Here is a 27856-nt window from a genome sequence, read left to right as displayed (position 1 = left end):
AGAAGTAAAGGTTATTTTTATAGTCCACATTTAACAAAGAAATAATAAATGTTTCGTTTTCAGGAGGGAAATAAGAATGGTCAAATTGATACAAATAGAATAATACTGTATTTGTCCCTTTTTGTTGAAATAGGTAGGTGTAGCTGCAGCAAATTTCAGAGAAATAGAAACGCACAAGATACATGTTTAACCCCAGTTAAAACGGTTGAAAACTGAATAAAACTGTTGAAAACTATACAGCTGTGAAAGTAAAAGATAATCCGTTTTCCTTTTTAATTTTCTACAAACGGTAAGAACTCGATTCAATATATCCAATCCAAACATCTCATTCTACTTTTATTTTTATTTTTTTACCTTAAAAAGAAAGCTATATGGGATTTCTGTTTTGTAATCTCAGTGCCCTTTATTGTTTATATTCATGCATAACCATTTGGATGCAAAAAACTGCAAAACTGAATCAAATCTATCATCTCCCACGTGCTTGCACTGCGCATGTCAGAATGCTTCCTGGTTCGGCCGCTCCTTGGTTATTTGTCAAACCGTGTGCCGTGGGCGGGGAGCAGCGTGCAGTAATGATGTCAACAACATCGGTCAGTGGGTCAGCACCTTTGTAATGTCGCTACGTGAATATATACAAATGCTGCCAAACGGAAAAAACACGGAATATTATTTGTGCTGGTCTGTTTTTGTCACGAGCCATTCGAAGTTCACGTTTAATCACATACACCGTTAACGGTAGCCAGTCTTAGCTAGCGCTAGCATGCTAGCTTTGAAAGGAAGATAAGAGATGTCCAGTGTATTTGGTGAAGCACAGACGGAAGCTAACGGAGACAGAACAGGCACACTCTGACAGCTCAGGTATGTTTCCTGTACGTTTATGTGGTTTTGTTGGTTTTAATTCGTACACGGTTAAATAACTGCTGGGCTTTTAACTCCCCCTGTTTATTTTATCTATTAACTGAGCGCTTTATATTTTAAAATAATTTACGCCCTTATTTACGTTATGAATGTGCCGTGAAAATTATCTTATCTTTGTCAAATAATTTTGGTTCTTGTAGCCGCTACCTCTTGTTACCACTAACTTGCGAAACAGCGCCTCTTCGGTCAGTTCGGCGAAAAACACAACCTGCAGAAATATCTATATTATACACAGAGACATGATTTACATCTGCAGTCAGTAAGATAATATAGTATGGTTTATGAGTGAATATGTTTTTCTCCCAACTGTTTATATTATCCATGCCATTATTTGCAACTTGGTTCCCTTCTCAAATCACACAGCAAGCTGTCTTACATGGTGAATTATATTATATGTTTATCTTTTAGAGAATTTCTTGAGCCATGATCAACACTGAAGCTGCAAGAGAATTCCAGGCCAAAGAGAGCAAATACAAAGAGCAGCTGAAGAGATGTTTATCATCTGCTTTGTCTGCAGACCTCAACAGGTAATATTTACCTATAATTGCACAGGCATTGAAAAAAATCATGTATTGTTTGTCTCACACTTCACAGTTATTGCACCTCTTTGTTTTGGCTCAGAATTCCAGATAAAATACACAGACATTCTTGTGGTTGAGTATACTTTAATTTTTGTAAAATTATATTGCAAAATATATTTTAAAATTCTATTTTGAATAATATAAATGTGAGAAAAATTAAAGAGGGGTAGCTGTGAGCCTAACTCTTAAAGTGAAGCCATATGAAGAAGATATCAACACATCGAGCTAACAAGAAATTTCTTCTATAAGCAAACTTCTTTTTAATTAGCTAATTGGTCACATTGATACAAGCGACATGGGATGGGAATCCTCTTTTAACAAGAGTAGCCTGTCAGGTTTTTGTTTCTTCACTGTGATTGGAGCTGCAGAACAAATGTGACACCGACATTTGATCTATGAGTGCACACTTGGCCGACGCGGACTGTTTTCTGGGTCACCCAGATCAGTCGTAGTGGTGGGATGAGATATGATGATGGTAAAGAAAAAGTGGACCGCCTCAGGACTTGTGTGTTCCAAAGTCCTGAAGTGGAAAAACAGGCCATCGGATATATGTTTAAAGCTCCAGACAGGAATTATGATGAGGCTTGAAAAGTATGGGAATTTGATCAATGTATCTCCTGGGACTGGATAAGCAGAAAAAAAACAAAGATAGAGAGGAGATGTAAAACTTTAAGTGTCTAGTGATTCAATTTGATTCTGATTTTTAGGGTTACGATTCAATTCAGAAATAGCTTATAATTCGGAAACCAATTTTTCTAATCTGTCTGGATATTCTGTTTAAAAATGTGAGTAACAAGGGAGAAAGACAAAGTCAAATACTGTATCAAATTCCATCAGTTTATATTTACAAAACTAGTCGTGTGCATCAAATCCTGTAACTCAATGACCAGTATTCGGTTAGCTTAGCTGCCTGGCTTTTTATTAAACAAAAATAATTATTCAAAATATTATTTGTACAAAAAATTAAGCAGACTCAATTTTGAGCTTTTTGAATTGATTCAGAATTCCCAGGACTAGAAATTGATTCTTTGTAGAATTGTTTTTTTTCTGACCCTCTAAAATAGAGTATCAAAAAGTTTCTTTACTTTTGATTTTTTTCATTCACCCATCAACCCATGAAGTTGGTGTTTTAATCTTTTTTTTCCTGGTTCCATATTTACAACTGCACCACTGTGCTCTGATTTTACAGGGAAGGTTTGTATTTAGATTTTAAATGTGTAAACATGGCTGACCACTCTGGATATTTAAGTCAGGCAAAGTATGGAATTCCATAGAGATTGCCCATCGGTTAATACTTACATGTAAAACCGATCTTATCTGCGTCTATAAAGGGAGAGCTGACTGACAGACCGGCCCAGCAGGTCATGTCTGCATGTTTGCAGGTAACAATAGTCACCCCACTGTTGCCAACTCAGCAACTTTCTCACTATTTTCAGCAAATTTATTAAAGATCCGTTCGTGATTGGACAAAAAACTGCAATCGCTGCTCCCCTATGCTGTCACTTTCCTAAAATAATGATGTAGGTAAAAGGTTTACTAAGTAAAAAATATTTAGGTAAAAAGTTTTGTTTTTCTTTTTGCCAAAATCACGTGGCAAAATATGACTGAAGGTGATGATATGGAATTCTGAGAAAATGTGTAAAATGTTTAATTTCTATTTATTCTTGGTTTTAATGTCTGTGTATTTGTTGCTATGATTTTACAGTCTGCGGCAGAAACCTGGAGAATAACTGCTCTCTCTCTCTCCAGGTTGCTGCAGGAGGAACTTGAGGCAGATGTCTCCCTGTATGCGGGTTCTGGTTCAGTCCGAGCTCACAGAGCCGTGCTGCTGGCCAGAGCTCCTCATCTCCTACAAGGACAGACGCATAAAGATCCCATCATCATCCATCTGCCAGGTTATGATCTGCCAGCACTGAAGGATTTCCTCAGGTAGACTCTGAGTTCTCTTCTGTTTCCTGGTTTACTTCACAGAACAGCATCACTTAAAGCCTCAGATCTGCATTTCTTTTGGCACTAAACTTCCAGTGGGTGTCTTACAGAAGTTCATTTACATATATTATGAACCTCAACAAATACCAAAAATACCTCCATAATTGTGCTATTACAGAAAAGTTGAGTCGACTTCTCTGAAAGCAGCCTCATTTAACGTCTCGGTTGTGATGCTGCTATGAATGAGCTTTAACAATCTGTGAGTCGAGTCGTTTAGATGAATTCATAATACCACTGAGAATTTTCTGTTTGTGACTCATACTTGAAAGGTTTCAGCTTTCTCATTGAGAGGTTTGATCCTTCAGGGACAAGCAGCAAATTGTCAATATGTTTCTCAGGTTTCTCTGCTAACTATATATGCTCATCCTTAAAAAGCAGCTGCTGCTGGGAAAGCAAAGACCGATTCTTACAGCAGTCATGGGCTCCTACACCACATTAGGGCTGCTCATACTCACATGTGAACTTTTGATGTTTGCACTGAATGCCAGTGCAAACATTGCAGACTGAGAGTAGGGCGTTCTTCAGAATGAATATAAAAGTATAATTATTTCATTTAGGCAAGTGAGTTTCCTTCTGAAGTTTTAATCTGATCCAGATTCATTGAAATTGGTGGGTTTCATTGGAGAGAGCTAGCTAATGTGCACAGTCCATTTCATTTTATTAGAGTTGAGGTTTGAACAATTCCAGAAGCTTAATGTTGATTTTCAAAAGAGTTATAAAATCTTTTTATGATCCTTGTCCTGCCGGAACAACCAAGTTCTGAACTGCTTCAGTGCCAGTGGTTCCTGTGGACTGGACAAAATAAACTACATGTATATTCTTCAGTTTCACCTCAACTCTGCTTCTAGATGATTTAAACTTGAATGTAACAGGATGTTCCAACAGGATCCCAAACACATCTTGAAACTGGTTTTGGAAAGGTTAAAGCAGACTAAGGTCTGCATGAGTGAGGTGGCATTACGATACTCTATGCTAGAGTATCGTAACGATCCATACTCTGAAGTATGGATCGTTTTTCAGAGCTAAATGAATCGAACTCTAGCATTAGCGATAAAAAGAGTGGATATATGTCCAATCAGAATCCTGCCTAAGGCTTATTGATGGATTCCCTGCAACTCCCCGATGAACATTTCTCTAAATATTAGTGAGAATCTATGTATAATTTTGATCTTATGTTCAAACCTTTTCACCCAGTTCTTGTTTTGAAGCATCACTAAGACTGGTGGTTGTAGACATGTTCCATCCTGAAATAAAATGTGGTTCACATGTATCTTTAAAGCTCATTATTGCTATGGCGTTCATACTACTGATGAACATAAAAGCTTTTTACATGCACTGTAATATCTCCCACATCAACCGACTTCCTTTAATGCAGAGAAGCTGCAGCTCATCTACGATAACAGGAAGTGTAATACTTAGTTTTCTCCACCAGGGGAAGTGATTCATTTAAAACCTCAACCCCTTTCTGCCTGAGCCTGCCAGTTAAATGCATTTTAGGAAAACAGATGTTAACCAATTAGAGAAATGAATACAACACTGCCTCTCAGATCCCATGTGGTCAAGGTAGTATACCAGGCAAAATATAGAATATACATTGTTTTTGAGAAGGTTTATGTCACTGATTAAGATAAACATCTCTGCCCACAGGGTGAAAATACTACTCAGTCCTGTGGTGGCAGAAGTCATTTTGTGTCAGATGATACTGTAGCTTGGAAACGCACAAAAGGTTCCATTTTAATTAACTTTCAGAGTCTTGCCCACAGGCAAGTGTACACAGCAGAGCAGAGCATGCGAACAGCTGAAGCAAACCGCAACGCAGAGAGCAGCACTGCAAACCAAGCAGATCCTCACAGTTCCACTGACTCAGGTAAACAGATCAACACGTGGAGGGTTTATTCTGGATCATGTGACCACTAAGCTGCCCACCTCTATCCACTTTTCTCACATTATGTTTTCTTAGTCATAATCTACTTAAGAGCTAATCCCTTTTGGGCCTTTGTTGCTGTTCCTGCTAATTACAAGAAGTTCCTGCAGATTTAGACCCTGCTTTGTCTTTATTCTCTAAGTTTACATTGTATAATCAGTCACATAAGGTATCCAGAGCAGATTAAAGTTCACGTAAGATGTTTTGGTTCTTCCTTATTATAAATCTCTGCTTCTGTCCAGGTGTGTTTGTTCTTGAGCCAGCCTCAGGCCTCAGTGCTGACTTGCTGGATCTGTACAAAAGGGGAGAACAGTGCGACATCACCATCCAGGTGGCTGAGCAGGTCTTCTCCTGCCACAGGTAGAGCTACTTTAGTAGCTATCCACTAGACTACAGTTTCTTTGAAAAGTATTCATACACCCTGAATCTTTTCTCACGATGGAAAATCTTATGACTTTGCTCAGTAAAGGAGCTATTTTAGATCCCAAATTGTTTCTTAAAGTTTGTGTTGAAATGAATTTATCACTAAATACGTAATATTAAATTCTGCTTTGAACTCAGTTACTAATTTACAAAATATACAGAACTTGAAGCCTTTAATATTCATATAGTTTGATGGTATTCTCACAAGACAAACCTCCAGTATTAGAACTAGTGAATAGTTGAATAGAAGTGGGAAAGGAATCTAGAACATTTCTGAAGAAATTTAAAAGCAACCTTTCTCATTTAGCATATTCAGATTCAAATGAGGGGTTCTGATGCTGACTTCGGTTCTGTGGGCCTCAAGTTTGAGCATCAAAGCTTAAACAGCTTAAAACAAAAGAGTCTGTCTTTGTTGCATGTCATGAAAATGTCCAGAGTTAGCTAAAATGCTGTTAGTAAAATATGAGCTATCAATAGCATGTTGACCTCCAGTAATGTACTCCATCTAGTATGCAAACAGCAGTGTAAAAGCTAAAAGTAACAAAAATGCTGAGGTTAGTTCTATTTATGTCAGAAGCATATGGGCAATTAGCCTTGTTGACTAACATTTTTGTTAGTCAACAAGTTGTTAGTCCTTTGTTGTTGTCTAATTGGGTGTTACTCTACCAGCATTGTACATCTAGACATGGAATAATTTCAATACTATATACTGCAGTATATAGTACTCGAGCTGAGTAGCTGTTATTGGCATATATTTTAAATTTTTGCCTCAGATTTTTAATTGGATTCAAGTTCAGACTTTGGCTGGGCCATTGTAACACATGGACATGTTTTAATTTAAACCTAGCAAAAGTAGCTCTAACTACAGGGGAAAACTATTCTGATGGCAGAAGGCAAAAGTTCAATTCAGTTTCACTTAATTTTGGTAAATTATCAACATTAAACACATAAATCAAAAACAATACTACTTTACCCATAGTTAGGCTGAAGCCAAGGCTCATGCCTGCGTACCAAAGCAAAACGTTTTCTGAAAGTGGAAACCTGGACATAAGGGCTGCAGGGACAGGTGTTTGTGTTCCTTCTGCAAACACTTTCAGATATAAAGTAAAATAAACAAAATTAATAACTTTATCACATAAAACCCCTTTATAGAGTTTCTGACCTGTCTAAAAAAATCAAGAGTTGTGAATGCTTTGGCAGGGCTCAGAGTTTGGAGGTTATGGTAAATGTGAGCAAACTAGAACATTTTTATCAATTTTGACATATTTGCACATTCCAACCACATACTAGGGGTTGAACGACTACATATTTTTTTTAAGGTCGATAATGTTCATAGTGACGTAAGCGCAAAAAAACTTCACAACTATTTGGATGCTTTATCAACTATTTTCACGGCAAATATTGACGCCCCACCCCTCCCCTTCTCCCGCTTTTACTAAGTCTATTATGCAGAATTAAAAGAGCAACGAACAGATCATTCTTTGTGAGCAGCAGAGAAAAGTTCGTTGCACAAAGTCAGGTCTGACTTTTTTTTTTTTTTTCCAAACACCGGCTGATCCTGATGATCTCTGGATAGCTACTCGTATAGGAGTCAAATTATCTTTTGACTTTTGGAACACCACAAACCAAACTTATTATGAATGGATCCCGTTTGGTTACAGTTGAATTCAACAAAACCACCTGCTGCTCCTCCGCCCGATGCGCAGCAGGAAGCTCTGCTGACTCAGCAGCGGCTCTCTGAACCGACATGCAGACGGCGGCAGAGATCGCCTCTATCAGACCCTCAGACCTTGGACTTAGTTTCTAGATGTAGTCAAACCATATCTTTATAAGACCGCAAAGCTGCCAGGTTAAAAACTTCAACACACAGGGTGACGCTGATCAGTTGGGGGGATAAAAAAGCCTGACATCATGACGCGTTGTCGCACGTTACTCCGGTAGTTTTTTATTTTTTTATTTTTAAGGATTTTTTCGGCACTAGTTTATTTGACAGCAATCTGACTGTAAGGGGGCAGTGAGAGCGGGGGAGAGAGGCCTGGGCCCAGCGAATGGAGGATGGGAGTCGGACTCCTGACTACCGTGGGCTGAAGTCTTTATATGAGGGGGGCCTCGCTAACCACATGGTTAGCGCAATAGGGGCGTCAACCCCGCAATAGGGTTAACGCCCCTATTGCGGTAGCCTATGCTGTAATTTACAGTTTGTCTTTGTTAAATTATTTACATTTTTATACAATTTGAGCTTTCTGACAAACTCACCTAGTCCCACCTTCTTTCATTTCCTTGGAAAAATCTGTTTTGTCACGTGATTGCAACTAGTCAACTGGCCCAGAAAAAAGTCATTGCAGAGAAAAGAATCGACTAGTCGACTAATCGGTGCAACCCCTACCACATACAAAACGTTGTATTCTACATTGCCTAGCAGGTGAGGCTATTCATGATTGAGTGAAAGAGGTAAATCCACAGTTATATCGCAGAATTTCTCTTTAAAGTATCAATAAGTGAATAGAAATTTCACAATATAATTCCTTTATGCAGTAGGTGATTCTGTATTAAGAGCTACTGTACACCTTTACATTATGGTGTCATGTTGAAGCCTTATGTTATGTTGACTGAGCCCTTTCTACATTATGTAACGTACAGCAGCAGAGGTGCAGCATGTGCTGCCCCACTCAACAGTGGGTGGTCATTCAGTGATTCAAAGGTAGAAGTTGCAACTAGTAACCATGGAGACAGTTTTCTCTTGACTCCTGTGCTCGTCACAGAGAAGCTGGGCCACGCTCTGGTTGCTCTGCAGCTGTGATTGCCATGGCAGCAGAGCTAAAGTTCTCTCTGTCCCTTCACTAAACTTCATTCAATAGATATTTCAGTCCTTTACTAAAGCTGTATGAGGATGATTCGATGGTGTAGATAATTGGGAGTACATATGCAAAAAGTTTCAAACACCATCTTTAATAAAGCATGTAAGTAAAATGAATTATAGAGCAGAAATAAACCATTCTAAGCATATGGCATGTGCATTAAAAGAAAAAATTCTGCTTCACTGGTTTTCTAGGGCGATCCTGTGTGCACGTTCTCAGTATTTCCGTGCTATGCTCAGTGGGAGTTGGATGGAGAGCTCCAGACAATGCATCACTCTGCATGGGTAAGACTTCACCTCAAATCTCAACGTTTTACCTTGCAAACCCAAGTACTTATAGGATGCTACTAATAAGGTCTTTGATGGTGTTTGGATTTCTACCAACAACGGCTCTTGTTTAAGATGCATAAATGTATAGCCTTCCGAAGATGCTGAAGAGCCACTGTTAACACCCACACCATCTCTGCCTCCACACTTTTTTTTTTTTTTTTAACTCCTCCATGACGTAAAGTGAGTGTCATTTGTCCGTGCATCGCTGATCTAAGGGTAACAGAGGAAGACGCGGCTGTCAGATTGGAGAGCGATTGCGTTGATTCGCTGGGGAAGCCTTTTCCTTCACCCTCAGGCTGCCGTCTCGTGCATTAAGTGCTGGATAATGTATGATTGTATTTACCGGAGTCAGGGCGATGTTTAAGCAGCTCTTAGCAGAACTGTTTTTGTGGTGTAAATGCAAGTTTCTCCACATATAACCACAAAATGTTCTTTGTAGTATTCAGCGTCTAAAACAAACACATCTGTTCTTGGAAACTATATTTAAAAAGGTGCAACAACTTGTTTGCAGAAGTGTACAAACTTTAACAAAATCAAAAACAAAATTATTGATGATTACCTTTATTTTGCAATGGTGTACAAAATAATGAGTTGAACTCTTTGTTTTCTTCTCCTGAACAACTGTAACATTAAAATCCAATTGAGACATCTGAACTGAGGGTGTCTCTGCAATTTTAAAATGTCTTAAATTTATGCATCTAAAATCCAGGCCTGAAAATTGAACAAGGATTTTTGCAGTTTTTTAAAATGTTTATTGATGTCAACCTTTTCAGCTTGGGACCAGATGAGATGGAAATCTTGCTCCAGTTTATGTACGGAGCTGTCATGGATTTGCCCAGCGGAGCCAACGCCAGGTACCGTGTGTCTGAGTATGGGGTTCAGTAATCACTGCACACGATGAGAAAACAGGCTAACCTGAATGCGATCTCTCTACCACACAGTCAGGTTACCATAGCTGCAGACATGTTGGGTCTGGAGGGTCTCAAAGACCTGGTGGAGATGATTTTTACCCGAGACTACTGCCGCTTCTTCCCCAAGGTTAGAGAAGCATCTGTATGTTACTGCAGGCAGTCTGCTAACAGTAAGGGGTTTTGTCTTTAATTTTCAATAAAACTTAGAAATTCTGAGTCATTTAATTTACAAACATCAAATTACTAACCTGTTGTAAACTATGATTGACCCACCTCTTTTTATCTGCTCCATTTCTTTTCTGTCGATCATCTTGATCAGGAGTTGATGTAAAGGACAGTAAAAGTCCATAAAACCATTCAAATACTTTATATTGTTGGCAGGATGCATTGGAATGGATGCCACCTTAAATATAATAAACTATGAAATTTTGCATACCAGCAGCCCTTCACCACTGCATGCACTTATTTTGCTGTAAAAATTGTAAGTTAATTTATACTACGGCTCAGTTATATTTTAGTGCTTTACTTACTAAATATGTTGGTTTGGGAGAGAACATGTCCACATCCACTTCTAGTTTTCTTCTGGTTTTTTGGGTTTTGGGTTTTTAAATCTTTTTTTAAACAAACTTTATGATTCAGATTTAAGTGAACTTGACTGTAACACTTCACACTGTTACATTTTCACAGATCAACTTTGTTTCTCTTCATTAACAAGCATGATATTTACTTGCAAAGGATTTCTTTGTCAAATATTGCCACTAAAGCATCTGTTTTTTTACATCTGTTTTTTAAATGGAAGGTGTTTACTCCCTCCCCCCCCCCATTTTCCAGCAGCCAGTTGACGGGGTTCAGAGAACTGTTCTAGAGTGTTTGTCGCTCACACACGCCTTAGGGCTCCAAAACCTCCACATGCTCTGTAGGAGGTAAGTTTGCATTCAGCACCAAGTAACAACTGTTAATGAGAAAATAATACTATCACATTCTGAATGCTATATAATGATACAAAATAGAATATAATTCACATTGAATACTAATATTCCTACATGATTGTATGTTGTATGGAAACATTTTGAAAAATTACAGTTATTTATGACTCTGGATAGTTGGAGTCATTCTTGCCACTCCTAGTTACAGCTGATTGACTTCTTTTAGACCTTTTTCATCACTATCTTGTTGCTAGGTAACCAGGCTTTGGGTTTATGCTTCTCTTATTAAGCAACCAAGAGAGAAGGACAAGGTTCTGGGGCAATCTGCTTTAATGAGAAGCACAGCTTGTCTACAAGCCTAAATTTTAATGTTTTTCTTTTATTCTAATCTGGCTTTAATATTTTTAACGGTCATATAATTCAATTTACATAAATACTTTTACGTTTTAGAATGTTTCTAGGCTAATTTACTTATCTTTTTCATTGTGAGAATCCACCTCTTTACAGCGCTTTCCTTAAATCTTTACACTCAAACTTTTCTTTTTCTCTCTTCCACACTATAGCCACAAACATCCCAGCATATTACTGATTTATGTGATAAACTCAAAGTAATGCGTAGTTATAAAGTAAAATATGTAATCAGAAATTAAACCACATGCACACTGTGTAGATCCTGTGGCTTCAGGAAATGCTTTTTCATTACATCCACTCTGCGTTTTCAGGTGGGTAGCAGAACATTTTGTGAAAGCCTGGTGTGAGAGGAACTTCTCTCTCCTGTCCCCGGAGCTGCAGCGCGCCTGCATCACGGCCATAATGGACTCAATGGTGAGTGGACTCCTCCCACAGTCATCTGCTCTGTTCCTTTCAAGCCCAAATATCACCAAACAGAGCACTTGTCCATTTCAACAGGAAGGAAAAAGCACGACGATCGGATTAGAGATGAGCTTTATTCAATTCTCTTTTATTAACATCGGCCTAATTCAGGACTTGGATGAAGATTGATCTGTGGCTTGTAATTGGTGGCTTAGTCTTTAGTCTGTGAATCAAGACTGACCCGCTGTGGTTCGGACTTTGTACATGCTGACATTACATCACTATGAGGGGATTCCCTCCTCTGATCAGCAGGGGGTGGGCAGGAGTAATACTTTTTTATATATATATTTTTATCTGATGCTGTTTGGTTCACCTCTTTTGTTTGTTGTTCTTAGAGAGTTTTTCCTTTAGCTTATAGATGTTTTCCCTTAGACTGTACGGAACGCCGTGACGCTGCTCTGTGGCACAGAGCAGCTGATTGGCAGCCTCCCAGAGGTGAAGTGGGCCCAGCATGTGAGGGCCATGGCCGTGGAGCTCCAGGAAGAGGGCCTGCACTTCATAGTCCAGCACCTGCCCAGGGTGATCCATACTCAGGCCTTCCACGACCTCCGCAGGGTAATAACGGCTCCACACCTTTTAAACCAGGAGTGCTCATCGTGCGGCCCAGGGAACATTTGTGCTGCCAACTGCAGTTCAAGAATTATTCATATTTGTTTTTTAAGCTACTTATTTTTAATCAGGGTAAAATTATTTTCTCACAGTTTAAAATGTCAAGTACGGCACAAAAATATAAACTTTTTTACAGCTGTGCTTTTATAATAAGTAGAAACACGTTTTATCCAGAGGCTTTTCCTGAAAAGCCGACTTTGCTGCACTCAAATCCGCTTGTATTTAATTTATTCAACTCAGCCAATCAGCGGCAGGAAGCAGAAGTAAACAACAGCTTCAGCTTCCTGTAACCTGCTTGAATCAGGTTTTTACAGTGTGCAGTGAAATCTGTTCAACCGAAATGCCAAACAATCACCAGTTTGACCTTTGAAATTCACACCACAGGCTGAAGATATTACTAACCAGCCTACACAACACACTTTATCTTGAATTGTTTTACTTTTTGGATGATTGTGTAGCTCCTTCTCAGAGCTGCAGTAAACATTCAGTTCCAAACTAGCAACAGACATATCAGCCGGGCCTTTTTCTTTTATATAATGGATTGATCTGTGCTGTTTAAATTCAAAGTTTTACATTTTGGAATAATGTTTTATTACTTCCTCATGATGCCATTTCTTCACCAGAAACCTAAAATTAGTGGTTTTAATGTGACAAAATGTGAAAAATCTTAAAAAATGTGAAGACTTTTAAACTGCATCTGTTTTGTTCTTGGTGTGTCACTGACTTGCAGAGGGAGGAGTTTACCAGAGAGCCAACGCTGCTGAAGAAGCTGTGCTTGGCGGTGAGGGAGGGCGTAGCTGTGGACAACTGCTGCGATCTGTTTACTGCTGTCCACTCTCTGTGTGAAGATAACTTTGATGGAGATTTTCACCTGGAACATCAGAAACAAGAGGAGGTAAACTAATCCTTATTCTTAGTTGGATTGTCGTTGATTGAACATATGTTTGTTAAAAGAAAGCACGACCTTATTAAATTTGAAGGTTTTACTTTATTAGTTTGTAGAATTATATAAATACGAATCCAGAATAGACAATAAATGATACATTATATGGTTACCTACATAATTCAGTAGATTTTACAACAATTTTTAGTAGCATGAATGTTTTTGATCCTGCAGTGATTTTATTTTGAAAGTCAGTCAAATTGTCTAAAGTGGGGCATTTTCAGCCACTGGACAGATTTTTCTTTCTTTTTTTTTGACTCCTAATTTAAGACCAGTATAAATTTGTCTCGGTCCTGAGGGAAACCAAATTCTGCACTCAATTGATTTATTAAAATTGACAAAATGTAGCGTTTTTAAAGAGTGATCCAAATCCTGTTGTTGCTGCTGTGAATAGACGCATTTTGGGCACTGCATGCTTTTCTTTTGATACGCAAACCAATAGCGTATGTTTATGTTTTGGGTCTGCAATGATTTCCAGATCCCTCTTCCACATTATATTACTTCTTTATTTATGTCATTATAATGTTGTATGTTTAGTTTAATGTGAAGGATGTAAAATATTTTTTTGTGTTTGTCATTAAAAAAAAGCATTTCTATTGCCAGTGGGTACTCGCATAAGATCACATCTCATCTACAAAGGTCTGGTAATTAGACCTTTGCTGATGTTATGAATTTTAGAAAATCAAACTCTCAAACAGCATAATTTAGTTGTCTTTTACTGCCATACCAATCAACAGCAGGCCCAGAGGCTGTTTGACAAAGTCTTCCAGCAGAACGGATGATACCCAATTTTATTCGTTGGTCTCCAGATTTCAATGACAGCATGCAGCCTCAGATTGAGATTCAGGTGCTCCGTTTTCCATTAACCAGCAAGAGAAACTGTTTGCAGAGCAACGTAAAGACAAGAGCTAAGCTTGTGAGGTGGCTCCCATGACAAAGTGACCTGGCTACAGGAGTTAAAGCCCCGTACAGTAGAGCAGGATGGATTAGGCTGAGGGACGCTGTGACGTACGCCGGCTGCCTCACTAATCTAGCCGTGTGTGTCTAATGTCGAAAGCAGTGTGTTGTTGGTAAGATTTGTGACAGCAGAGAGCAGCGTTGGCTCCCGTTTGTCCTCCAGCTCCATTTTTAGAACCATGTGTGAAAACAGGAATATGGACATCGGCTCATGAGGTCCCAGATTTTGTTTAGGAGAGCTCAGCCACAGAGGCAGAGGGCAAGGGAGGGGCAGAGAGAGAGGCAGAGAGAGAGAGAGAAGAGGGAGGAGGCGAGGGTATTTGTTGCCATGGTGAAACATTCTTGAAGCAGCTGCTGATTCGCCCGCGCTGCAACGCACCCCTTCCATTCTTCTGCCTGTCTCCTCTGTGTCACCGCCAGCCGTTCAGGCAGGAGATCGGCACACTACGCGGGCGCCTCTGGACCTTCCTGCTTCAGTCCTCTTATGCGGCTCGCCACACGCCGGGATGGGAGGCACTCTCACCCAAACACAAAGAGAGGATATTAGCAGGTAAAGGCTGGAATTCTGTCTCAAACCCTCGCTCTGTGTATGGAAGGAATGTGAATGCTTTTCATTTGTTGTCTTCTACTAAAGCCGGTGGCTCTGCTTACATAAAAATGCTCCAAAGTCCTCTCTGCTCCAGCTTCTTATATTACAGCAGCGCGCTGGCTGCTAACCCATTTAATATCCAGCCAGAGCTTTTATGAGACATGGTGGCAGTGTGTGTGCAGCTCACTGGCTTATGAATGCACATCAACATGGTAAACGGACCAGATGCGCCATGCTTGTTTTTAACAGGATGAAGCTTAGCCTGCTGCTGTTGTGGCTCTGCATACATTTAAAAGCTTTCACAAATGCAATTACCAACCCGCTTCATTCATGTTGATCTAATAATATTTGGAAATGGGATGCATGAATAATTGATATGACTGATATCGGTATATGGCCCAGTGTTCCTACAGTTGTTAGCAGTGTGTTTAGATTCTAAGGATTCAGGATTTAGAACCTTTATGTTTAATAAATGTGGAGCTTTGCTTGTAAGAGAATGTACCAGATGTAAATGAAAGATCATCAACTATATTTGTTTTTTATGTAAAATCGGTGAATATGTGAGTGAAATAATGTATTGTTGTTGTTATATTGTGTTAATGTTGTTATATTTTTGGTAAAACTCATTTGTTCATTGGTTACTTTTTTTCTCCTCCTTCTGACAGAGGCTATTGATAAAGGAGACAATCGAAGACTCGGTAAAAAGCCAGTGTTCACTAGCTCACAGGTAATGATCAGTGTTTGGATCAGACACAAGTAACATTTCATTTTGCTTTTTTACATAAATTGAAAATGTCTTTATAATGAAAATAAAACAAGCTTCTTTTTTTTTTTCAACTGCCCAAACCTGTCACTACAGTGAAGCTCTTCAGGTTGAGGGGCACCAGTATCTATAGAAATGAAACCTAGTTAATTAGTTATTTAACTGGGCAAAACAACTAATGCTCACTAACTTTTTTTCTGGTTTTTGCACACTTCAACATGTAGAGGCATGTCTCAACCCCTGATAATTAGTTTTATAGATTCTTTCATATAACAGCCTTTTCTACAACAGAAAAACCTAGGAATGTATGCTTTTACTATATAACTATATATAAGCCTTAAAGGGGCAGCGACAGTTTTGAGTTTTACATCATGTTATAATGTTATTCCTTTATCAAAAACATTCCTGGAGTGTTGCTTTGATTCTTTCATTCATGTTTGAGGAATCTTTTAATCTCCACGGTAACCATTTAGCTGGGCAAAACACCTGGTTGGAACTCAGGCCCCGTTTACACGACAACGATTTCGGGGGAAAACGGAAGAGTTTTGTTGCGTTTGTAGTGTGCGTTTACACGAAACCACCGAATGTTTTCTCTAACAACGGCACAGATTGAAAACGGGTTCCAGACCAGCTCATGCATAGTATGACGCAAAACATAGCTGCTTCCTACAATCCACAGAAGAAGAAGAAACTACTCACAATGCTGGTGTTACTGTTTCCCCATCAGATTCGGTTCCCTCAGCGTCTCTTCACCGCTCCGCTCCGCCCAGGTGGCAAAATACACGGCTGCTTGTTCAGCGCTCTTATCTAGAGAACTACGGACCAGGACCAGCCTGGCTCCAGACCAGTTTAACAGGAGGGGCATCGACTTATTTTGGGGGGCAAAATGAGTCTACGTAGCTGAACATAGACAACAACACCAGCAGCCTACAGGCTACTTGTTAACAAGCTTAACGTGCTGTATTGATATTAGCCAGTCATCTTTTAGCTATCAATCCCTGCATCCAACAGCTTTACTCAACTCAGTCGGTTAGTTCGGGGGAAAAACTGTGCCAAGTTATTTACGTTTTGCTGGGTTGCTGCCATGATTCTAACACACATGCGCAGCAGCAGCAGGTCTCCTTCGCTGCCTCACAGGTGTAAACCCAGCGCAAGCGTCTCAGCGTTCATGTTGCGTTTGAAGGCGGCTCGGAAAAACAGGTTACGACTTGTTAGCAATGGATAAAACTGTTTTAACTGCTGAAAAAGGTAACAGAGGACACGGATATGGGACGTGCGGGAACTCCTATTTTATCAAATTGATATAGGAATAACAGACTGTTGGCCATTCCAAGGTAAAAACAATAAACAGCTTCCAATCCGGGGCCGCTAGACACCGTGAAAGCTCAAACAAGGTTTTTCGGCAAAGTTATCCCACTTTTTCCAACTGCATGCGCCCTAATCAGACGCATTGTGTTCTCTCACGGAAATCCACATGCCTTCAAGTACAACTTTTTTTTAAACACATGCGCACTTTCAAAGTTTCAWAGAACCTAGCACCAACTAGGCGCAGCRAGAGCATTACACGTTTTCGATGTGTACCGTTACTGTGTAAACACAGATCGTAATYAGAACGTTATCGTGTAAACGATCCAACAAAAACGGAACAAAAGTGCCGTTTTTGTTGGATCGTTGTCGTGTAAACGCCCCCTCAGCCCCTCCTTCGAGGCACAGTTCCTCCTTAGAGCTGCAGTTTAGAAACTTTTGAGCTTCCGCACTCCTCTGCAACTCGTCTGCGACTCGTCCACTCAGCTCCTTCAGACTAGCCAGCAGCAATTTGCAACACCTGGCGGAACTGTTCATGTGTTGATCTCATTATAGGAGCTACTTGTCAGTGAAACGCTGGTAAAAACATTATTAAGGGTTAATAGAGGAGCCATTTTATGATGATTTCCTGAAGACGGAATTTCAGAAAGGGCTGGAGTTTTTTAAGAGACTATGACAAGGCGTTGTCATAATTGATTTACGAACAGAGCAGGAAAATGTAATATTGTCTGATTGCAGCTACCAGGGCAGGTTTAGCTCAGGGTAATCCATGGGAGTGGCTATTCTTTAGTCACTGTGTGTCAGATGCCCCCATAGTAAAAGCTAGAAATAGAAAGTTAACAGATTTATGGGATGTAACTGATGTGTTGTCTAAACGCTAAGACATCATAAATTTGTGGCTAAAAGCACTGAATGTCCCTCAGTTCATGTAGAAAGTCAGGTTCTGTGTGCCAAAATAGAAAGCTGCCTTTTGAAAGACTCAGACTAGATCTGAGAATAGACATCAATGTAACACGATGGTCTAATTTTATCCACTATCCCTTTACTGCTGATTTTTTTTTGTATTTATTCCCTGCTGATTGACCTAGTGCAGTAATACAGTTACATGACTCTTATTTATTTTTATCCTGCAGTCAAAGGCTGTAAAATGCCCCACATCTCAGTCTGAGAGCTCTCCGGTTCACAGGACAAACCGGGCGCCGCAAAACAGAAACCCAGACCTCCGCAGCGCCGCGTCAGCCATGAAATCCGATGGTCTGAGCATGGCTAGCAAGCCGGGAGAAAGCCAAAACTCTAAAGCAAAGAACGCAAAGAAACAAGACAGGAGCGTGGCGACAAAGGCGAAGACAGCGTCGGCTGGCGCAGCGGTTGTCAACGGCACGGCAGCCGCCGGGGCAAGGCAGGAAGTGTCTGAGGCAAATGGCTCGAGAAGCTCCCACGGGCCAAAAGAGCAAGAAAAGAAGCCAAACCCAGGCGCGAGACCTAAAACCTCCCCCCCCAGCTGCACATCCACAACCCAGGCGGCTGTAGCTAAGGCTCAGAAAGGTTCGGCGGGAAAGACCAAGTCTGCCGGCGCCGTCACTACCCAAGCACATCCCGGTGCTTCATCCACATCAGCCACTACCTCGCCAGAAAACTGTGCCAGCAATCTGCACGACAGCCACTCCATTCCAGGTTTACACTCCTTTATTGACTTCTTTACGTTTCATCGGCATCACCAAGATTTATTATCCTCTAGCGGCAGAACAGCAGCTGAAGCTGAATGGTTGTTGAGTCGCCTCCAGAGATAAAACTGTAGCCAGAATTGGAAAGGAACATCGGTTTAATTAGTGTAATCAATACTGTGATGTCCCTGGGAGGGAGCTTCGGAAGAAGGGGCTTATTTCATGTCTGAACGCTGATTTGTCTGAAAACAAAGCAACATACAGCTCTTTGTCAGTCTGCTGGTGGCAGCAGAGGTTGCAGCCTTCCACAGCTGTCACACAAGGGGGAGGCAGGGGAGGGTCAGACCACTGAACTCTTTAATGAGGGAGTTGGAGCTGGACGACCAACTGTCCTGTCCAGTCCTGCTGGTACAAATATACAATCACCACTATGGTAGGCTGTTCATTCAGCTGTTTGACTGTCTCCAAAATGTTTGATCTAACAGCTGATCAATCTGCAGGACGGAGTATTGGGGCCAAGCTGAGAAAATTAAAAAAATGAAATTACGAGAATAAAGTTATAATATTACGGCTTTAGTCAGGCAGAATCATAACTTTATTCTCAAAGTAGTATGTCTTTATTCCCGTATTATTTCAACTTTATTCTCATGACTTCATTCTGACATTCTCTAAATATTATTTTTTTTATTCCTATTTTGTTATGACTTTATTCCCATATTATTTCAACTTTATTCTCATATTATGATGTTAATCTGGTATTACTATGACTTTATCCTCAGAATAATGCAACTTTATTTTCATATTAATTCAACTTTATTCCTCTTGTTTCCTCTTCAGAGATGTTAATATTATGACTTTATTCATGTAATTGCATGACTTTGTTATTGTAATTTTACTTTATTGTTTTTATTTTTTTTTCTTGGTATGGCCTGAATACTCTGTTGCTTAGTTGATATATGTTTAATAAGACCACAGAACCAAATTACTGTTATAATTCTTCATTACACATCCGTACAAAAGAGATACATGTACAATAATAGTTTTGTTTTCTTGAGTTCGCACAATCCCAGAACACCTCGTTCTCATAACGTTAGTGATAATTCCTGTTTTCTTTAATGAGATCGTTTGCTGCACAGTGCATTCCTAACAGCTGTTCATGTGTTTCATGTCCTGCTTTCTAGGTACAAAATCCAAGCCACAGGCCAAAGCAGTGAACAAGTCGCCTCTGATCAAACAGCCTCAGAGGTCCGACACAGCAAGGACCGGCAGGTGAGAGTTACTGGCTTCAGCTTCTTTTCATTTCATAGCTGGAAACAAAATAAATTCATTCCCCTGTCTTCTATGGTTTGAGTGTTTTGATAAACTATAGAGATGAGTAATCACAACAGTTCTCAAATCTAGAGAATTGTTATTACACTCTATATTTATTGACTGCGATTCAAATCCCTGTTCGAACCACTTATGGGCCATTATGACCACTGATTGAAACAAGTTAGAGGCTTCTTTATCGGTCAGGAAATTAGATTTCACTGTTTTCAACTATAGATAAGTTTGTTTCTTTTTGTCTTTCTCTCTCTCTCTCTTTCTGTTACGCTTTCTTTTTTCTGCTGGCAGCTGCAGCGATAGTTTCCATTTTAAAATTACCATTAAAAGGCCTCAGAACTCTGGAAGGCAAAGTCTGGAAAGGCTACTAATGAAACATTAGTAGGATTTCTGAAAGGAAACAGATAACCTCCTCTTGCCAGAATATTATTGTTATTGAAGTATAGTTTCTTATTGTGGCCTAAAAGCAGAAAAAAATAGTTCAAGGCAGGTAGGAACCAGCTCATGATCTGTACAAGACATGTTTTGGCAAAAGGAAATATTAGGTATGAACAGACCAAAACTTGACAAGTACTAAATGACAATGGTGTAGAGTGACACAAGCTAAATCAGTGTCGAGAGTTTTTGTGCGTCTTTTTATGTGTGTATGTTTGGATCAAGTTGTGCTCAGGAGGATAAAAACAGCTGTGCAGTGTGCTGTGACAAGACTCTTGTTTCCTCTTCAGAGATGTTAAAAATACCCGTTTCAAATTTAGCATCACTGGGCAGTCATTCAGAAAGCTGGCGTGGCTAAAACCCTGGCTTTTTCTTGCATGCTAAAAGGAAACATCCTGCACTAGACTATGCAAAGTTAACAGTTAAGTACACCATCTTTCAGGCTGGTCATCAAGTTGATACATGTCGGATACAAAAATATTTTTCACTAGCCGTCATTTTATTGATGATTAAATGGGCTGGAACGGAAAACGTTTTGATTGCTTTGAACCAAACTTCCGCATCTCTAATTTGAAGTAACTGTCTGCCTTTTATCTGATTCTGCTGTAATGCTGTGGAGGGATTTTGGCCTTTGTCTTTTAAAAAAACTGTCTTTAGATCTGTAAGGTTTGTAGAGCTCGACTTCGACTTCTAAGTAATCTACACTGTTGAATGATGGACTCCAAGTAGTTTGGAGTGCTCAGCTCTTTAGATTGCTAAAAGTTGCATTTGAACATATTTTCTCAATTTCATTGCCAACTGGGGATATTTTTTTCATTATATCCTGAAATGGGAAACCACAACCATATATTAAAAGAATAAAATATTTATAGGTTTTGTTCTGTTTCCTTCTATTTAATAATTAGATGGAGAGTTACCTGTGAAAAAAATGTAAGGGAAAATAAATACAGTTGCCATTCTTAATTTACCTTGACTCATGAGTAAAATACAAGTTGGAGTGAAAGTGTTTTCATTTAAAACTAATGTTTTGTTTTTGTAGTGGATTGTTGTAAAATTGTTCCTTTGGCTTCTTGTTCATCTATTTTACCAGCCCAACCAATAAATCAAGTGTGAAAGATCCAGCTAAAACCAGAACCAGTCCAGCAGAAAAGTCTGCTGCAGCAGAAAAACCAGACACCAAGGGAAGAACTACATTGGACCATCATGGTGAGTTGTTCAAGCTCCTTAATACAGCTGTCTGTCAAAATATTGTAAAAGTGAATTCATGTTTTGGGTGATAAGTTTTCTTTATATTAAAAGAAATAATTTTTAATATAAATCATATTTATTTAGAATAAATCAGCCAAATATTAAGATCACATTTTCTTCCTTGGTTTAGTCTCCAAGCTTGGAACTTCTATGAAAAAGCAAGCCTCTCCAAGGAAGGAAGATAGCAAGGATGGACTCAAATCCTCAGGCACCAATAAAGTCACCAGTGATACAAAAAAGAAGACCGTAAAACCTGTATCAGCGAACGGAGTCTTGGCTAAATCTACTGCCAAAACAGCCAAAGTCTCCTCGACTACCAAGTCTGGATCAAAGCCAAAAAATACCCCAGACTCATCAGCTGAAAAAGCTTCATCAAAAACCTCCAAACCATCCAATCCTGCTCCCTCCAAGATATCAGAAAGTAAAAAATTAGAAGTAGTAAATGGTAAAACATCAGAGCAGAGTCCAATTGACGACTCCGGTGATACTGTGAAGCATAAGGATTTTGTGCAACTTATGCCTTCTGCAGCACAAAGTTTACATCCAGTAGGGCAGAATGTAGAGAAATTCCTACCTTCAGAAGTGAGCATTGACCACATTGTGCAGAAGACTGAAGTAGAGTCAGAAATCCAAACGAGTCCCCAAGATGAGACCAGTGTTACACCAACACCTAACAAAGTCCATCATGTGCACTTTGCAGAAGCAGACGCTTGTGAACAGTTGGATAAAAGTAAAACAAAGCCATTTCAAGATGCTGTAATTACTATTAATGTAAACGGTGGACCAGAGCATGAGTTTCGATCGCTGAATTCCCCAAAAGACACAGAATGTCCGGCTGGCACCCCCGGCAGCATGGGAAGTACCGACACCCCCATAGAGGACTCCTGGAGTGGAATTAATCATCAAATCAGCCCCGAATCTGAGAGTGGCAGCACGCATACCACATCATCTGATGACATCAAGCCCCGCTCTGAGGACTATGACGCCGGAGGGTCGCAAGACGATGACTGCTCCAACGACAGAGTGGTGTCCAAATGCGGTACCATGCGCTGTTCTGACTTCTTGGGTCGCAGCAGCAGTGATACAAGTACCCCAGAGGAATTGAAGATGTACGAAAGCGGCGCTGGCTTGAGGGTAGAGGTGCGTTTGCGTGGCAGAGAGGCAGAGACCACCAGCGAAGAGGAGGGAGCTAGACAACGTCCACTTTCTTGGTTGCAAAGAGAGGAGGTTCTGGTAGAGCACACGGAGGTCAGAACCAATGAGAGCATGAAAGGTGTTCCCAACTATTCAGAGGAAGAAGAAGATGAAGATGACGACGAGGAAGAGGAGGAAACGGAAGATGAAAGGTCTGAAGTCGAAGTTATTCCAGGTGATGGATCACTGCCAACAACAGAACCCTCCCCACACTTCCAGGGCATCGTTAACCTTGCTTTTGATGATGACTGCCCAGACCAGGAGAACAACGATCAACCGGACTACCAGCCCACCTCTACCTTCCGCCGGTCAGTGCTGCTGTCTGTTGACGAGTGTGAGGAGTTAGGTTCAGAGGAAGGAGGTGCCCAGACTCCACCTCAGCAAACGGATGAAGCTTTCACTCCCTGTGATGTTTTCGAGTGCGACTCCACTGCGTGTCCTTCAGGTCACAAACCAAACACCCCGCCGCTCGATCCCGAAACCACTGCCATGAAGCTCAACATAGATGGGAAAGAGGAGGAGTCTGTATTCCTCACAGAAATCCAAGAACCAACCAAAGAAGAGAGCAATCATATTATGTCGGATAAAGTTCTGGACACTGACACTAAGGAGGTCCCTCCCCAAGAGCGCCCATGCCACCTGGATCTGCGCCACACTGAACACTACAATGGAGGGATTAACAAGGGTCTCCCCAATACCTCAGAGAGCAAGAAAGCAGATTTACATCTAGACTTAAATGAACCTCAACTGACAGGGGGCTCTGCTGTGCAAGCTGCACAATCTCCATCAGGTAATGTATGATCTACGGCCCCATTGTAAACCCCAAATCCAGACCATCAAATTTCCGTAGTCACCAAATTTGTCCTTGCTAGATTAATTCTCCTTAGCTCCGATTCCCAGACTTCCTTTCAACATGTACCTTATCTAGTATTGAAAAGAAGGATATAAATAACTTAATAGTGAAGTAACTTATTCAAACTCCAAATCATAAATGCACTTCATGTTTTCATTGCTCAAATCTTGCCTTCATCCAGGTCCATCCATTGCAGAGCCACATCAATATCCATTTAAAGCTGGATTTTTGGTGTCATAAAACCAATTCACCAAATCTCTGCATTTTAAAAGAGCTAAATTATGTTTTATCAAACCATTTAGGCAGTGGTAAATGACTGAAACTTAACCCCACCGATAAGAGAAACGCATATGTTTAAAAAAAACATATGCCACACTGTGACGAGGCCTGTGACATAGCTCAACCAATGCACTTTGATGTACATAAAGATAAAAAATATTCTCTCTGTCATTCCCGTTAAGCAGAAGAAAAATCTGACCTTTTAAGCTATAGATTGTTTGTTGTAGGCTGTGGTGCTCCTTATAGCATTTTGGAATCAGTTTGTCAACACTAAAGGAATCACGACTGACTTTTTTTTGCTCATGCCACTGTGACCTCATAAACTGCACTGGCTATGAATCAGTGTAGCTACATTTCCTTTGTTGTCATTAAGATCAAATCAAGTCTGAACAACACTGTTCACAAAATACTTTTTACATTAAGAAAAATTGCAACTGAAATACAAAATGCAGTTGAAAATAGTTAATATTCAGGCCACAATTAACCCAAAACATATGGAGATGTTATTTATGTGCAAAGATTTCTGATTGCATTCAACCAACACATCAAAAAAGGTTTCGACATTACTCCACTACACATTTGACAGTTTGATTGCTACATAAGCCAAGCTGTCACCGCATTTGAATACAACAACTCTTGCACATGTATAACGCACATTTAACTTGACGCTACTCAAATGTTGCAAAACACACAATAATATCAAATGATATGCAACATTACGAAGATGGCTATGTCTGTACTGATGAAAAGTTATTCACCTCTCTATGTAGGGTACTTTAAACGGAAAATGTAACTGATGGGTTTGCTCTGCATTTTGATCAGTTTGGGTAATTGATTAAATTACCCAAGGTAAGGTAAATTTACCATTGAGTAAATTTATTCATCTTACCCAATGGTAAGATAAATTTGATCTTACCACTTAAATTTTATTTCTAAGCATTTAGTTGATACTAAATATAAAAAAAAAACTAAAATGTGTGTGTGTGTGTGTGTGTGTGTCACAACAAAAGTAAAATACGATAGTGAATTCCACACCTTTCATCCCAATACACACGCACTCTTCTGAACAGGATGCTGTTAAAAGCGACACACACTTTAAAGATGTGACATGACTTGATGTTCTCCAAAGTCCCAGAAGTCCACACATCTGGACCAGAATAACATGTTTTTTCAACATACCAGCATGCACAGCAAGGTGCTACAGAAGTTAATGCAGTTTTTTTCTTTTCCTTCTCTTTCCAGAAACATCAACATAATAAGTAAATTTATTATTAGGAAAACACAAATTTATCAAAGAAAATTCTCAAATAAATAAATCCTGATTTTTATTATTTTTTTCTTTCAATTACGCACTTTTTTTCCACCATCAAGCCACAGGACTCGAGGTTTGTTGGGTGAAACACTGACCAAAGTCTGGCTTATTACTATAAATTTTGTTTACAGTTTTTATAACACCAAAATTATCTAATAGTAATCTTAGAATGATTTGTTGATTTTAAACTACTGTATGTAGCACCTTTACAACTGTAAAGCAGATTTTTGTGAGATTGACCTCCAAACCCAAAAGTCCCACTGCCTAAAAATGATTGTATGAACAAAAAAAAAAACATACCATATTGCCACTGCTTCTCAGAAAATATTTTTTGGGAGGAACTTTTGGTTTGCATCTCTTTGCTGTCCCTTTTTCTGTTAAGGGAAATACCCATTCCCAAGGTTTTTTTTTTGTTTGTTTGTTTTTGTTGCTTTGTAGTTTTTTTTTGTTTGTTTTTTTTAATGATTATTATTTTGCATGGCACACATGCATGATGTAATCACTTTAGTTTGTATTTCACTTGTGCCATCCTTTTATATGTCTTTTTTTGTACATTATCTCTAGTCATCCCCAGTAGATGTGTGTGTAGAGACATAGATGTCTATTGCTTGTGGAAAGTGTTTTGCTGTTGAGTACATTTAATTTTAAGTGAGTAGTCAGTTTAAAGTACGTAATGTGTGTCTAGAGCAGCTGTTATAGTCCTGCCATGTCTCTGGTTTTTCCCAACCACATTCCCAAAAAGTGCTCCTGCCGCACCATTATTGCAGTACTATCCCAATGCAAAAGTGAAATATGTTGTTTTCATCATCAGCTAACGAGTTGGTAAATTCATTTGTCATATTGTGAATGTTCAGAATAAGAAGACATGTTTAAAAAAAGAAAAAAGAAAACATGGCAGCATGACATTTTTGTGTCTTTAGCTTGCAGTTGCATTTTTGTGACAGTATTTGTTCGTTAGCTCTGCCTGTTAAGAGACCCGTGCACAAACCTCAGAACATATCAGTGTTAACTCTCAAAAAAATGCAAAGTTCACTGGTGCTGGCATTGCATGACTTCTTTTGCTTTACGAGTTGGATAAAGAGATGCATTCAGAAATACATTCCTTTGTACATTACCTTTAAAGTGACTGCGTACCCTTTCACATAAATCTCAATCATCTGGTACTTTGTGGTTCACAGCAATAGCATTTCTTTTTATCTAACCATACTGCTTCTGCCACATTGAGTTATCCTTACTTGATATCATGTTTGAAAGGGAAACAGCTGCATTAAGGGTAAAATCTGTTATCTGTTTCTCCTTAGCGTGTAGTAAGTCATCTATAAAGTGTAAGAACTGTGGAAGAGTGTTTCAGTTTATCATTTTGCAGTATTGTCAATTGTTTTTAGGGGACAATGGTCTTGACAGACTGGATCAAACCTGCAAACATGACCACCGACCATCCAAAGTCCTCTCTCCCATTTATGAGATGGACGTGGGAGAAGCGTTTGAGCGCTGTTTGGATAAGGACAGAGATGTTAGACAACAGGTGGATGGTGAGAGACAGAAAGGGGACACAGAGAATGGCAGAGACTTTGCTGAGCGAGACTGGAGCTTGCTCAGGCAGCTCCTGTCGGAGCACGAGTCCAACCTGGGTGTGATCAACCCGGTGCCCGAGGAGCTCAACTTGGCTCAGTACCTCATCAAGCAGACGCTGTCCTTGTCCCGGGACTGCCTGGATGGACAGGCCTTTCTGTCACCGGAGAAGGAGACTTTCAAACGATGGGCAGAGCTCATCTCACCCATGGAAGACTCCTCCACCAGCATCACGGTGACCAGCTTCTCTCCGGAAGACGCCGCCTCCCCACAGGGAGAGTGGACCATCGTGGAACTGGAAACACACCACTGACTACTCAGAGGATAACCTGCTGGACAGTTGACCCCTCTTATTTAAAAATTATATGTTTACTATCTTTATTTATGCTATTTGTGATGTCACGTCTGTCTACTGACATTTCCTGGATTGTGCAGATCTGTGGACTTTACACCACTTCCATTCACATTTGTCATTCCACCCTTAAAAGACTATTTGACACGAGCAGGCTGGTATGCATGCAGATATTTTTGTAGCTTGGACTGTTCAGTTGATGTCTCTTTTAAAACTATAAAAGACAAAAGACTCGAGAAGAAATTGTGTCTTTTCTTTAAGACATTTTCTTTCTTTGTAGTCTTACAATATGGTTTACTGAAGTTTCTTAAAGAAAAATCATGTTAGCCTTTTGGCTCCTGTTAAGTGTAAAATAAAGGTTTGTGTTTATGGAAAAAAATTGAAGGAAGTGGTCATGTGTTATCAGAACAATATTTATTTGAAAGGTACAGACTGAGTTCAACTTGTTTTTTCTTTTAGTAATTTATAAATGTCAAACTTTTGTATTTTTTTTTTTTAGATGTTTCATCAGGATAGGGGGACTTTAATTATACTTTGGTTCTGCGTTTAGGGAAACTGCCATCTATTTAAGTTAGAACTGAGGGTGTGAAACATGGGGATAACATGACCCAAATGGTATGTAGCTAGTTAATTTAATTAAATCAACCTGAGCTGATCTAACCTGATAATTGGCTTTAAAAATCAATATTATAATTGGTATACCGTTATTTAAGCAGGGTTGACAAA

The 27856-nt window shown here is 39.6% G+C and overlaps 1 protein-coding gene across 3 annotated transcripts; it reads left to right on the top strand.

Moving 5' to 3' along the window:
- Positions 1–522: 522 nt before the first annotated feature.
- Positions 523–27501, top strand: btbd8 (BTB domain containing 8). 3 transcript variants are annotated; one of them, XM_017304443.1, is made up of 19 exons: positions 523–590; positions 1327–1445; positions 3249–3428; positions 5252–5355; positions 5655–5772; positions 8888–8977; positions 9796–9876; positions 9964–10060; positions 10765–10856; positions 11582–11684; positions 12105–12287; positions 13072–13236; positions 14662–14791; positions 15496–15557; positions 18032–18572; positions 19744–19831; positions 21411–21526; positions 21699–23552; positions 26592–27501. In XM_017304443.1, the coding sequence occupies exons 2-19, from the start codon at positions 1342–1344 to the stop codon at positions 27089–27091; spliced, it is 4608 nt and encodes a 1535-aa protein (XP_017159932.1). In that variant the 5' UTR covers positions 523–590; positions 1327–1341; the 3' UTR covers positions 27092–27501. The 3 variants fall into 3 exon arrangements, with proteins under 3 accessions (XP_017159932.1, XP_008405984.1, XP_008405983.1); XM_008407762.2 differs by having other exon boundaries at positions 524–858; positions 10768–10856; XM_008407761.2 differs by having other exon boundaries at positions 524–858.
- Positions 27502–27856: the final 355 nt, after the last annotated feature.

The sequence above is a fragment of the Poecilia reticulata genome, linkage group LG4 (assembly GCF_000633615.1).
Source record: "Poecilia reticulata strain Guanapo linkage group LG4, Guppy_female_1.0+MT, whole genome shotgun sequence".
In the NCBI taxonomy this organism is placed as follows: Eukaryota; Metazoa; Chordata; class Actinopteri; order Cyprinodontiformes; family Poeciliidae; genus Poecilia; species Poecilia reticulata.
This window is presented reverse-complemented; position numbering and strand designations above follow the sequence as displayed.